General features: G+C 30.1%; 1 protein-coding gene and 1 long non-coding RNA gene across 2 annotated transcripts; one reads left to right on the plus strand and one right to left on the minus strand.

Annotated features, from left to right (window-relative positions):
• Nucleotides 1-1,911: 1,911 nt before the first annotated feature.
• Nucleotides 1,912-3,869, minus strand: LOC114173294 (MLP-like protein 328). Its single transcript, XM_028057582.2, has 2 exons — nt 3,603-3,869; nt 1,912-2,402 (listed from the first exon to the last, which is right to left on the minus strand). The coding sequence occupies exons 1-2, from the start codon at nt 3,796-3,798 to the stop codon at nt 2,149-2,151; spliced, it is 450 nt and encodes a 149-aa protein (XP_027913383.1). The 5' UTR covers nt 3,799-3,869; the 3' UTR covers nt 1,912-2,148.
• An 8,892-nt stretch (nt 3,870-12,761) lies between these two features.
• On the plus strand, nt 12,762-14,300 carry LOC114173192 (uncharacterized). Its single transcript, XR_003602460.2, has 3 exons — nt 12,762-13,437; nt 13,520-13,885; nt 14,036-14,300. It is a non-coding gene; the product is annotated as an uncharacterized LOC114173192 (long non-coding RNA).
• The last annotated feature ends 329 nt before the right edge of the window (nt 14,301-14,629 follow it).

The raw sequence follows: 14,629 nt of genomic DNA on the forward strand, positions 1-14,629 counted from the left end.
CATTGGATTTCAAGACACATTTACATTTATTTAGTATAGGAATTTCAATACATGAAGGTTATAAATAACTATTTGTTTTCTTTGTAAACAACTAATGATATAATTCAATAGTAGACTATTTGTAGACAATCCTTATAGTGCTCTTAAAGGGCGAGAGTTCTCCAATTGAAGTGGCATTCTCTATTAATCCACAAGTCCTTTTCTCTCATTCTTTTCTTTGGTTTCTTCTCTTTGTTGAGTTGATTTGATTTCTTTGTTTCCTTTGTTTTGTTCCTATGTTGTTGTTTGTTCATGTCCATCTCGTTTTAAGAAACAAGAACTTTAATAATCATATGGATTAAACTTGTGTTCAATGACAAACATATAAAAGTTGAGTCTATCATCTTCCTTACATTGCTTTGTTCTTATTTTTTGAGTTCTTGGTCTTGCTCTAGTCTTAGATGCAAGCTTTCTCACTCATATAATCATTTGTATCTAGTGGTTAATACCTTTGAGTTTCATGTTGTGATTTTAAAATTCTAAAAAAAAAATAAAACAAATTCAAGTTTCTTAACGTTTAATATACTAATTTAAGTCAGACTCTCATCAAGTAACCTTCTTATTGATAGGGAGGTTGTTGATATTAGATAAGAGTATTTTTAGGAGTCACATTGGCTCCTTCTTCGATGGAGATATCAGTATCGAATTAAGAAGTTCATGTATATAAACATATAAGAACACTAGACAATCTAGTGCTTGCAGAATATAAACATTTAAAGGGAATACTAAAGCAGACAATGTGATGAAAAACAATTATATATCTATTAATTATTTCTTGATGAAAAAAAATACAAGAACGAAATGTAGTAGTTTACAAAAATTTTATAAAGATCACACTATATACAAACGTTAGTAAGACCACACTATATACTATTGATGTAACTAACATTATAATAAAATAACAAAACTTCTTAAATAATTAATAGAAAAACAACATAATAATATCTAATAACATATGATTGAGCTACAAAAGATGGACATTGCAACTAGAAATAATTCCAAAGTGACACGTGACAGTCATTTTCATGGTCGTTAATGATTAAAATATTGTTAGCAAAAAAGGACCAAATTGAACAAAATTGACGAAAATTGAGACCTATTTGAGCACAAAAGTAAAATTAAGATTGATTTGACAAAACTTGACGAAAATTAATACAAAAAAAATATTTTAACCTATTCATTAATAAATAATTAAAAATAAAGAGGAAAAGTGAATATAAAAGAGGAAACTTTACTATTTTACTCCTTTACTCTTTATTTATAAAATAGAAACATGTGTCACACACCACCTATTAATAATATTTAAATTTATTATTCCACAGCGTTGGTGTTGGTTACACCGAGGACACACATGATTAATTTTAATGCAGAAATAATTTTTATAAAATACAACCATTGATTTGTACATCATAGTACACCTACTCATAATTTCTAAATTTTTTATTTAGTTGTGTCAGTTACACTGATAAAAGTATTTAATTTTTAATACAAAAATAAGTTATTGTAACGTGGATTTAATCCACATATAATTTTGATTTTTATCTAAAATATTGTTTGTGTTCAATTTCACGTCGTTAAATACACCGTTTAATTTGTTTTATTCTTTATATTATTTTTACTGAAAAGTAGGCATGACCCACTCTAATACACTTTTAATAATTATTTTTATTTTCATTTTGCATTGGTTAAATTCATGTTCTAATCATATTATTTAATCTCCCCTAATTTTTTAGTTATATTTTATTTTGAATGGGCTTAACCCATTTTAAAATATATAACTATTTTAGCATGGGGTAGAACATCCTTGTAGCATCCATATGTGGCCCAGCCCACGCTTTTTTATGGAAGTTAATTTAAGTCATCACCGTACGATATTCAAAGCTCCATTTATTCATACATCAACAATACACACTTTTGATACATTATTATAATAAGATAAATGGCTTAAATAAACTTATTTAAGCCTATATAAAACCACAGGTTTTTCCTATATAAACAGCTTGTGCCCCATTCATCGAAGGATAAAATAAATATGCTGAAAATAGCATATTGCTAATAACTTTAAAATCAATATTCCACAATTAGAAACTAAATCCACATCAAAGGTAACTAACCTTTGACTAAATTTGCATCAATGTCTTTGACGATATTAACGATAAATTGCTGGTATTTCTTTGGTGGAGGGATGTGTTCATTGAACTTCTCATATTCTATTCTCAGTTTCAATATTCCTTTCTCAACCTTCACAATGGCCTTGTAGCTTTTGTATAACTCCAAGGCATTTCCTCCAACAGCAACATAAGTTATTTTCTTGTTCACTTCATCCATTATAACCCTTTCCTTGAATATTTCCTCTTTCCCCTCTTAAAGAAAAAAAATCAACAAAATAATTTTAATTTGAAATTATCATAAATCTCAACGTTCTTGTACAATCTTATTATATATATGCCTATTCATAAAAAAATAATTTATGTTGTTATGCGTAGTCACAAGTTAAACAAGTTATACGATCTTGTATCAACTTTATATCATTCAATATTTTTAATTTTTCTTACCGGTTAATTTTATATTTTTATTAAAAAATTTAATAATAAAATATATAGTCTAATTATAATAATCTATTTAATAATCATTAATTGTCATATCTATTAAATTTTAGATTTTAGTTACCAAAAAATACGTTTAAAAACAAATTTCTTAATTAAAGACCAATTTAGAAACTAATTAATTTGATAATTACAACCTTTGTAACTAATGTCATTACTAAAAAATTTCACATTTTCTGTCAATTTTGTATGAATTTTGTTTTGTAGGAAATACTTACAAATTTTGTTATAAAAAAAATTCTTGCAAAATATTTTGTATAAAACACTTTTCGCAATAAATTTTGTAAGAAATACTTAAATATTTTATAATTTTGTAATAAATGATTACCCACGAAGAAATCACCTACCAATTAAAATTCTTAGAAAAAAATGACAAAAAAAAATCGTTTTTTGCAAATTTTTTTAACAAATTTACAAAAAAAAAAAATTATGGAATATAAGAATTTCTAGTAATATGTAAGTAACTAATATAGAGTCTATTTCACAATAAAACTATTTAAGTTACCAATATAAGAATGAATTATAATTTTTTTTGAAATTATTTTAGTTACCAACAATAACTTTTAGTATATAAATTGCTTAATATAATAACTATCATCAAAATTTGTCAACAATAACTTTTAGTTTATAAATTAATATATAAATTGGTTAATATAATAATTATCATCAAAATTTGTCAACAACAATTTTTAGTTTATAAATTAATATATAAATTGGTTAATATAATAACTATTATCAAAATTCGTCATTATTTCTGAATTTAACTTGATTAATGCTAAAATCTAATCATTATTTAAGTAAATCTGAATTTAACCTCATTGATGCTCAAATCTAGTTTCAACACTATAGAAGTTAAATATTTAATTACTCTAATAAAGTTCAAATCTAGTTTCAACATTATAGAAGTTAACTATTTAATTACTCTAATAATAGTAATAGTAAAGATAATAATAATACCTATATTATACTTCCAAAGCTTGACAGAGCCAGGAGTGTTCCATTCTCCTTCGTGGATCTCAACAGCATGCAGCTTTTCACTGTGCACGTTGCTTGGAATTTGCTGGTTTTGGCTCTTCAGAAAGTTGAAGAACTTCTCAGCACTCGATTTCAGTTCCACCCTTTCTTCAAGGACACACATTTCAGCCACACCCATATCTTTCAGATCGACAACACACAATTCTTCACTACTACTTCCTACTTCTTCTTATGTTCCCTGTATGTAGAATATATACATATTTATAGAGATAGAAAAGTTAAATGAATGAGATGTTATATATTATTCTATTTTATTAATTAATTTGTATGTGCAGATAATCTCTTGTGTACTATCACACCAATACAAGTTGAAACAACGTGTCACCACTTTCCAACCAGAATCATGTCACATCAAATTTTAAATTCTCAATATATATATATATTCTTATTCATCTCATGCTTTGTTCTTTTTTTTTTTTAATTTAACGGTAAATGAATTATGTACTGAAACTATTAAATGAAGAAAAATGTTAAACAATTTTCTGCACTAGTGCAGAATCGCTTTTTTACATCGTCTTATATGTTTCGGTTATTGTGAAATCGAGGCCTATAAGGACGCGGTAGCCTTTTTGAAAATTTTTGAATTTTTTTGCCCCGGGTCCCAAACTAACCGAAGCCTATAAGGACTTTTATGCTTCCGTTATCACTCAACCGAGGCCTATAACGTGTCAGAGTTCCCCAATTTTTCAAAATTGCAACTGACAGCAGACGCTTTGGCCTCGGGTGGAAGAGGACTGAGGCCTATTCCCCTTTATGCCCCGGTTATTAATTGAACCGAAGCCATATCCCTTATTTAGGGTTCCAAATTCGCAAACCCAATACTATTCATCTGCGTCCCAAACTGAACGTTGTTATTCCTCTCTGCGCGAACAAGACTCTGCCACCGAATAGCACGCAATTAGAACTGAAGCTGCAGCAGAAGGAGAAGTTAGGGTTGAAGATTTGAAGTTTCCAGGGAAAGAAGGTGAACAGGCGGAGGAAGAAGCAGAGAAAGGAGGAGCCGTCAAGCTCAACAAGCTGGGTTCCAGTTCAACGACGGAGCTACACCCGAAATCGAGCATAAGCGCGGTGAACGCTGCTCTTCCTCTCTCCGCGAACAACACTCTGCCACCGAACAGCACGGGGTGTTCTAGTACCCTACACGCACCAGAACCTTACTTGGACACAACACACGTTTAATCAGAAGGTGGGGGAGATTCAGGGAATTACTAAGGAGGCATTCGCGAGACTCAAAGGAAGGTGGTCTTGCTTGCAGAAGAGAACCGAAGTGAAGCTCAAGGACTTGTTGGTGCTTCTCGGTGCTTGTTGTGTTTTGCATAATATCTGCGAGATGAGGAACGAGGAAATTAACCCTGAGTGGAAATTTGAGATCTTTGGTGATGAAATGGTGGCAGAGAATGGCATTCGTTCAAGTGCTGCAGAGCAGGCCAGAGATACTGATTATGGTGTGGTGGAAGGGAAATATTGTGCTGGTGGTGGCGAAGAGAATGAAGAGCCCTCGGTGCTCTTTGCAAAATTGCAATTATGACTGCTATTGATATGACTATATGGCTTCGGTTCAACCACAAACGGGGCAGAAAAGTTTCTTATATGGCCTCGGGTTGACACCTGAGGCCAAAAACTACCCCTTTTTGTTTCACCCCTATATGCCTCGGTTCTGGAATCAGGGCAGAATATTGAAAATAACCAGAGCTAAAAGCCCTTACTGCACTAGTGCTGGTTTCACTAATCAAATACTATTTTTTATAATTTTATTTCTCTATTTTATATTTTGAGTTGTCATAACTCCTCATTCTCAATTTGTGGTATGAAATTACGTTAACTAGTTAAAAAGTAAATTAAATTGAGAAAATTTAAAGTAATAGAACGAAATTAGAAAATATATATTACAACTTTTAGATAAAATAAATTATTTGAAAAAAAAAATATTATTAGTTGGAGATCTCACAGATAAAACAAATTTATAGTATATAAGGGAAAACAAATCTTATCTTATAAGTGGATTTTAATATATTGAGTTAAATTTAAAGTAAGGAATGGAAACAGAACAAGAATTTCATCTCCATCCTCACCGGATAACGGATATATATTTGTACTCGTACACAGTACAAAAATAAATTATTATATAAAAAATATCATAACAGTATTTGACGTGATAAAAATAGACAATAAATAAAAATATTAAAACAAATAATCAAATGGAAATAATTTGATAGACAATTAAATGAAATCACACAAAAAAAGTGTAGTTAAAGGTATAATAAAATGAAAAAGACCTTAGGAATTAAGAAAAAATTTCAATTATCAATTCAGTCAAACGATTGAAAGATAATAAAAATTGCTTTAGCGAAACAAAAAAATGAAACAAAAAATAATAATTTATAACAATATATAAAGATGATACACTCTTTTGTGTTCACATTCCATTATTCCAGTTTTACCCTTAATTATTATTTTAAAAATTAATTATTTTATAAATAGTTTATTTAACCTTTATTCTAAAAACCTCTTTCGTCTTTAACGTTTATTTTAAATACTTCTTTTGTTTATATATTTGATTTTTCTAATTTTACATTTAACTACTATTTTAAAAATTAATTATATATTTCTTATTGATATTAACTAAAATTTCTATTAAAAAAAATGCGAACACACAGACACAATAACGCTTGTGTTTTGGCTCATAATATAATAAAGAAGATAATTATTTTATGTTACAGGAAAAATTTATTTTATTGAGCACTTCAATTGACAATGTTAAACATTCTCATGTGAAAACACAAAATACAATAAACAAAAATATTAAAATAAAACTAAAAATATTCAAATGTGAGAAATAACAAATATTTAATAGACATGTAATTGGACAAAGGTTGTTATAAGAGAAAAAAATATCTTGTAAATAAAAGTAAATTTCATGACAAACCAAACAATTAAAAGAAATATAAAATATAGAGTGTGTAATGCAAAAAATAGAAAGTGTGAATATATATATATATATATATATATATATATATATATATATATATATATGTGTGTGTGTGTGTGTATTAAGGTTACTTAATAGAGTATTTTAATAATTTAAACAACAAGGTATTATGCCTAGTATGGGGACGGAGACAGAGGGAATATGTACATCACATCCACATACCCCATACCTATATTTGTTGTTGTTCGACCTATTGTGTCACCTGCTATCGAGAGATTTGTTATTTCTTGGGCCTATCGTGTCTGTACCCACTTATATACTACGAAATTGTCTTATCTTTAGTTGATGTGGGACTTCCACTACACTCTCTTAATACCATGTTAAGAAGTGTACTTTAAGCCTAACCAAACCCCACAAAACTGGATTGTAAGGTGAGGTTTGCACCCACTTATATACTATGAAATTGTCTTATCTCTAGTTGATGTGGGACTTCCAACACACCATCATCACGTCGAGGAATATGCATCTCGTGCGTGAGACTAGATATTAATAGGTGGTCCGATATGAGTCCGAGATAGTGAGTGAAACTTTATGCCTAAGAAACAAAAATCTCGCTAGGATATGCTTTTTAAACAATGGCTCTGATACCATGTTAAGAAGTATACTTTAAGCCTAATTCAACCCACAAAATCGTCTTGTAAAGTGATGTTTGCACCCACTTATATACTATGAAATTGCCTTATCTCTAGTCAATGAGACTTCCAATAGTGTCACCCATTATTAGGCAATTACCGGACCACCTGTTGTCTAGTATCACGCTAGTCATGTATATACCACGCCATGAGGGGAATGTTGGAAATGCCACGTCAACTAGAGATAAGACAACTTTATAATATATAAATGGATGCAAACATACTTTATAAACTAATTTTGTAGGGTTGAGTTACGTTGAAAGTTTATTTTTCAACATTGTTATTATAAAAAGTAATTATATTAGAATTATTAGTAGAGACATGAAGGAAACTATTTAATATTTAAGGATATGAGAATATAAATATTTACTTTTTCAAAAAAGTATTTCTTAAAAATTATGTTTTATCGCGAATAGATTTTAAATAAGATCGAAATTGAGAATTTAATTTTCCATTTTAAAATAAAAGGTCTACTAAAAGATATGTTATTGCTCTGATTAGATCATTTTAAAGTGATAATGATTGAATTGTTCCTTTTAAAAACAATGACACATTATTCCCTTATTTTTAAACAAATTTTATGAATATTCTTTGTAATTTTTACTTATCAAACAAAATTTACTATTTCTCGAAATCATAACAGTCAAGATTCACGAATTCCAGGTATCTGAAAAATTCTCTTTGATATCAACTGCCCTTTAGAAATTACTTCGTCTCTTCTATGTATAAAATAATCACATATAACAGGACAATTGTGAGCAATGTTTTAAAAATCGAACTGGTTAAGTTACTCATGTAAAGTTTAATAGTTGAATAAGTTGAACTGAAAAATTAAACTAATACTAATTCTTATATTAGTTAAAAATATATGTAACACCAAAACATACATTAGAAAGGATTATATACTCATCAAAATCATCTACTTGTGTATCAGAACATAGATAATGACGAACAAAAGAGTGAATTATCAAAATGAACTATAAGAAACTTTAAGTTATACATTTAACCACAATCAGCTAAAGTACTTTATTTATTTTTTGTTAGATACATACACATATATGAATCCACATTGTTAGGATATTCATCAAAGAATACCTATAAACATCTTTCACAAAACTTATATTAAACATTTTTTATTAAAGATTTAATATCCATATCTAAGATATGTAACCTCGATTACATGGATCATAATGAGTTTACAGTATATCATTATTCATTCTTTAAGATATATTTTGATTCACTATCTCCGACATCACATCAACATGCGATCTAATGATACGATAAACTCATCTATTTCTCACCATTAGATTACTCTACGTGACTTAGATCATTACTAAAGCAAGATAATCTCTCTTACTACATAAATATTTGCTTAATACACATGAATAGTTATGGTTCACATATCATCCTATATTTGTTACCTTAAAACCACACTTCATACATAAGTGTTTCAATTCACGCATACACAGAGATTTCACTGTAAATTTAACTAAAACAATAATCATCCAAGAACATAATCAAAGACTAAACATATTCTCCTTTATTTGCACCGAGTCAAACTCTAAAACATGTTTTAAACCAAGTACATATTTGCTTAATTGTGACACATAAAAGATATTGTGGATGTCTTATGCAATAAGGCCTATTTTTATGAGAATCTAATAATGTCCCAAAATTTTGGGGAGAATATCTTGATTTTATAGTGCTCCCTACACTAGTGAAGGGTGTAACTCTCGGAAAAACATGTTTTCCTTCAAAAAAATTACTAGGATCTTATTCTTTGATTCACATAAGGAATTTTCATAATCAAAGACATTTTTAGCCTCTAGTGAATCATCTTAATCTTCTCTTTCATTTGTTGTATTAAGTATGGCCCAACTAAGGCACTCTCTCATTGTTGAAACCAACACAAAGGTGTTATTTTTTTTCTTCCACACAATGCTTCATTATGCAAGCTCTCAACAAGTCTTATAAAGATTTGATGGACTGTAGCCACTTGATTTTCCTTCCTACTCAATGTGTCTGAAACCACATTTACTTTTCCTAGATTATACAATAGGTGAAAATTATAATCTTTTAGAAAATACGTCTACCTCCTTTGTCTCATGTTGAGCTCTTTATGATTGAACAAATATTTTAACCTTTTATGATCACAAGCATAAAGAAAAAGGCTCATAGAGGTAATGTCTCCAAATTTTCAAAGCCATGAAAACTTGATGAATATCACCCTAAGGCTTCATGGCTTGGGCTATTGACTAGGCCCATTCTTTTTAATTTCTTTTATTTTTAATTAAATAAATGTGTTCTAATTGGGTTTGTTGTGTTAGATTGCAGCCTATATTTCCAAGGTACCAATTTGTATTGGGCTTACGACCCAATTATTCTCCATACCAACCCATAGTGATTCCGTTCCTGCACTCCAATCAAACTGCAGCATGTGCCAATTTAATTTTTTCCGTGATTGCTGTTTTCATGCTGAAAGAATCTGTCACGTGCTAGTTGGGCCTGCATCAATTCTGGAAGCCACCTGCGGCCCAGTGTTTGATCAGCGTCACAGTCATTTCTTCAAGTTGCAACGTATAATAATGTGTGGAGTGGAGTAGAAATGCGTATATTGGGCCAGCTGCAACCAACACTTGTTTTTCCTACACGCATGACTTTATTGGGCCTGAATCAAATTGCTCCAAGCCTCGTCACTTGGTTATTCTATAGATCAACCAAAGTCCGCATCCAACCCACTTTCATTTCCTTTAACGCGTTGCTCATTTTCCAAAAGTCAACCCTCTGTTAGGGTTCGTTCGAGCTTGTTTCACATGAAGGAATGGCTTAATTAGGGCTAGGGTTTCCTTCAGCAGATCAGCATCACCTATGCAGCCCATTCTCTCATGCGCGCTACAACCTTTCATGCGTTTAGGGTTCAGTTCTTAATATCTCCCTTCATGTGTAGGGTTTACTTCTTTTCTTTGTTTAATCTTCTCGGCTGCCCTTGATCTATAAAAGGTGCAGGCCAACTCGTTGTAAACAGCTTTGATGAATGAGAGAGAGATTTATCCCCTTTCGTCTTAGCTCACCTTCTAGTTGAGGTATTCACCTCCTAGGATCCGAACCAGTGAGAGTTCCCTACTGGAACTCGTGAGAGTGCCGATTTGATAACTTCTGCTGCGTGGATCGGGATCTGTGTAGTGTTCGCGTGCCAATTCGCGCGAGTATTCGCTGAGGCTCGCTCATCAAAACTATTGCTATCTTAAGATCGTGAGTCAGCTAATTCATCTCATCTACTTTAAATTGATATTAAGCAACAATCTTCTTCTCTTGCATCATAACACACCTCAATCCCTGGTAGGAAGCATCATAAAAGACTTCGACATATCAAATTGGATTTCAAATGGTTGACACAAGGGCATTGGTCAGTCTTTATTTGAACTCCTCAAAGATTCACTTTCATTTCTCTATCCAAGCAAAAGGGAAATCATTCCTATAGTACTCTGCGTGATCAATGAAGCTTCCTACATTAGAAATATTGTTGGGACACTCTCTTTCATGTTGAAATGACATGTCCTAAGAATCTAAATTTAAGCATAAAGAACTTACACTTTTACAACTTTGCATAATTATTTTCTTGGAATATTCAATATAATTCTAAGGTGATATGAATGCTCCTCTAAACGATGTGTGTAGATTAAGATATTTAATCTAATACTATATACAATTCTGAACTAACAAATGGAAACTTTCTCTATAAAATAATATATTTGATCCAGAATTTACAACGTTTAAAAAAAAATCAAAATGCTCTCATGATCAGGTATTTTTTTTCTGTCTCTGTCTCTGTCTCTCTCTCTTTTCTTCTCCTGTCTTTCCCACTCACACACACACACACACACTTTAGACTCTTGAACTTCTTCTCAACCTTCCTCTTTTCTCTGTTTTTCTCACGCACAGACAACACCTCTTCATCTTGCTCTTTTCAGCGGTTTCAAATGAGAAGATCTGAATATATCGTTTTTGTAAGCAGATCTGAAGATGTTGTCTCTCTTTTTCCGTAAGTGTTATCACCTTTCTCAAGCAAGAAACTAATTTTCTTCTTATATTTTTTCAGATCTAACTTTTTCAAGCGCGATTTTATAGGTTTAAACCCAGAAGTCGATTTTATTTTGAGTTTTCTTAAGCGACCAACTCATTTTCTTCTTATATTTTTTCAGATCTAATTTTTTCATGCATTTTTTTACAGGTAAGAACCCAGAAGTCGATTTTATTTTGATTTTTCTAAAGCGAACAACTCATTTTAAGCTTATATTTTTTCAGATCTAACTTTTTCATGCGTTTTTTTACAGGTTTAAATCGAGAAGTTGTTTTTGTTTTGAGTTTTCTTAAGCCAACAACTCATTCTCTTCTTATATTTTGTCAGATCTAACTTTTTCAAGCGTTTTTTTACAGGTTTAAACCCAGAAGTCCATTTTATTTTGAGTTTTCTCAATCGAACAACTCATTTTCTTCTTATATTTTGTCAGATCTAACTATTTTTTGCTTTCTAACAACTCATTCCTTTCTCAATTCTCAGATCTAACTATTTGTTTCGTTTTTGTACAGGACTAATATGGTTCACTGTGACATATGGTTTTATTACCCAGATTTCATTTTCATTTTTACCTTTCTCAAGCGAACAATTCATATTCTTCTTTTATTTTCTCAGATCTAACAATTTTTTTACGATGATTGTATTTTCTAGGTTTGCTACATGTCTAATATGGTTCACTACGACAAATTTAACATCAGGTTTAAAAAGAACTTTTTATCTAACTATTTTTTTGCGTTTATGTACATCTAACTGTTTTTTATATTTTTCTTCTGTTTACAGGCTTCAAATCAAGATTTCAAACTGATTCAAGAGTCTTTTTCGCTGTACAACTTAACTGGTAAGTCATTTGTAGCAAAATCGACCTTTTTCTTTACCAATTTATCTATATTTTTTCACCTTTTACAAGCAAACCGTTCATCTTCTTCACTTTTCTACCCTCAAATCTCTTTGTCATTTTTTTTTCGTTCATGGTCTTTTTTAATAAAGCATTCTATCAGCAAATCTCTTTATTGTTACCTGATTTACGTTTTTATTTGGACATTTTTCAAAGAGTTCATCATACACTATATTTTTTCAAAGTTCTACACGAAAAAGAGTTAATTTAACTATTTTTGGCGTTTATCTACTTTGATAAAACTGTTTCTTATATTTTTCTTCTGGATACAGGCTTAAAATAAAAATTTCAAAGTCATGCACGAGTCTTTTTGTTAAACAACTTAACTGGTATGTAATTTGTATGAAAATCTACCTTTTTCTTCACCAATTTATCTGTATTTTTTCACCTTTTACAAGCAAACCGTTCATCTTCTTCATTTTTCTACCTTAAACTCTGTTTGTTTCATTTTTTTCGTTAATGGTATTTTTTAATAATTCATTATATCACCCTTTACTCCATCAAAACCTTTTCGTTTTTATTTGGACATTTTTCAAAGAGTTCTTGACATTTTTCAAATCACCCTTTACTCCATCAAAACCTTTTCGTTTACAAAACGTTTTGTATTCCAACCCCTTCAAATTCTACTTCTAATTTTCTCCAAATCAACTTGTCAATCAGTATTCAAACGCATTAAATTTTGCACTGTTCGAGATAATGATGAATAAACTGATCCATCATCTGCCACACATTATAATTATTAAACTTTATTATATTCCAATATTAAATATACCATCCTCAAAAAAATCAACATTACTAAATTACATTAATTAATTCTTCTTTTACTTTTACGACGTTTCATAATTCTTTATTTTTTATTTAACGTTTTATTTTTTAATTCGTATTTATTAACCTGTACTTTTACCACTTCAGACTGTCCAGTATGTACGGATACTTCCAACAGCTATGTCTTCTCCTATTCTTTATATATATATATATATATTCCCTATGTTTACCAATTCAAAGTCAGACATCTGATTTTTCTACTATTAACCATTTTGTTCTCTTACAATTTTACTTCATCACCAACCTATTCTGCTGCAATGGAACCCATGCCCACACCACAATCCATACTTTCTTCAGACATGGTTGACGAATTCATTTCTATGTTTTTGAAATACCAGGTATATTTTTTGATTCAAACTCCTTTATTTTTGTTATTTATATTTATTTATTTCTTTATTCTTAACTTGCTAATCTTTTAAGGACTTTGGACACGTCGACCGAGTCTTCATAATACGCTATTGGAAGGACCTTGGTGCTAAATGGACCGTTGTTGATTACCAAAGTAATGTTCACCATGTTACTTACAACATGGATATTCACACTCCAATGATTACCCAAGGCTAGAACCAACTAAGATCTTTCTATAGAGATCAGTCTGACAAGTTGCTTGTGTTAAAATACGTCGGAAATTCATCTTTCGTAATCCACGTCTCTACACGTTCTGCAGACACACGAATCAAGACCAAGTTCCTCAATAATGTTGCCATACGTCGTCCTCTCTCTATGTCGAACTTAATCCATTTTACTGTTGAACTATCCACATACTACTGTCAAGCAAGCCACCTGGTTAGTTTTGATTTTTTAATATTATTTAAAATTTGCATTCCTTTCTAATAATTAACATCTTTTCACATTATTTTTTCAATATTTGAAAAAAGAATTTGCGACTTATTTTGAAAAGAGTGGACTTTCTTCTGTTGTTTTACATGGACCAAGGGGCGAAGTCGAGTGTAAATTATTAATAAGACCTAGGTCTGTTAAGATAGGATCTGGCTGGAAAGACTTTTGTGCTCTTCATCAACTCTCTGCAGAGGATCACCCTGAATTGTTTTTTGAAGTTGAAAGTGAAAGAACAAGCAGAGATATCAAAGTTCTTTATCCATTTTTTTGGTATTAAAGTTGAAAATTTTGTATGTAATTTTGTTTGAACTTCTTATATATATCAATATATAAGAAGATTTAAATTGGACTCTTATTTTGTATGCAGTTATTATATATCTCAATATATAAGTTATATTTTTTTCTCTTTTATTATATGTATTTTCTTATTTTGTATTATATTTTGTTCGACTTCATTTTAGTCAATATAATTTATTCTTAATTAGAAATTTAATTAATTAACATTAATTACCATTCCATATAAATTTAAAATTTAAACGTTAGTGAAATACAATAACTATTAGTTATTAATTATTATTATTAGAATCATATAAGTTATAAATCAATTATAATTTTTTTCACCATTTTCATACTCAGAAGAATTTTAGAACAAATTTAATGGAAAAATAAATTTAAAATGACCGTTTACAA

Source organism: Vigna unguiculata, chromosome 2 (genome assembly GCF_037176805.1).
Source record: "Vigna unguiculata cultivar grain cowpea cultivar isolate G323 ecotype 2 chromosome 2, ASM3717680v1, whole genome shotgun sequence".
Classification (NCBI taxonomy): Eukaryota; Viridiplantae; Streptophyta; class Magnoliopsida; order Fabales; family Fabaceae; genus Vigna; species Vigna unguiculata.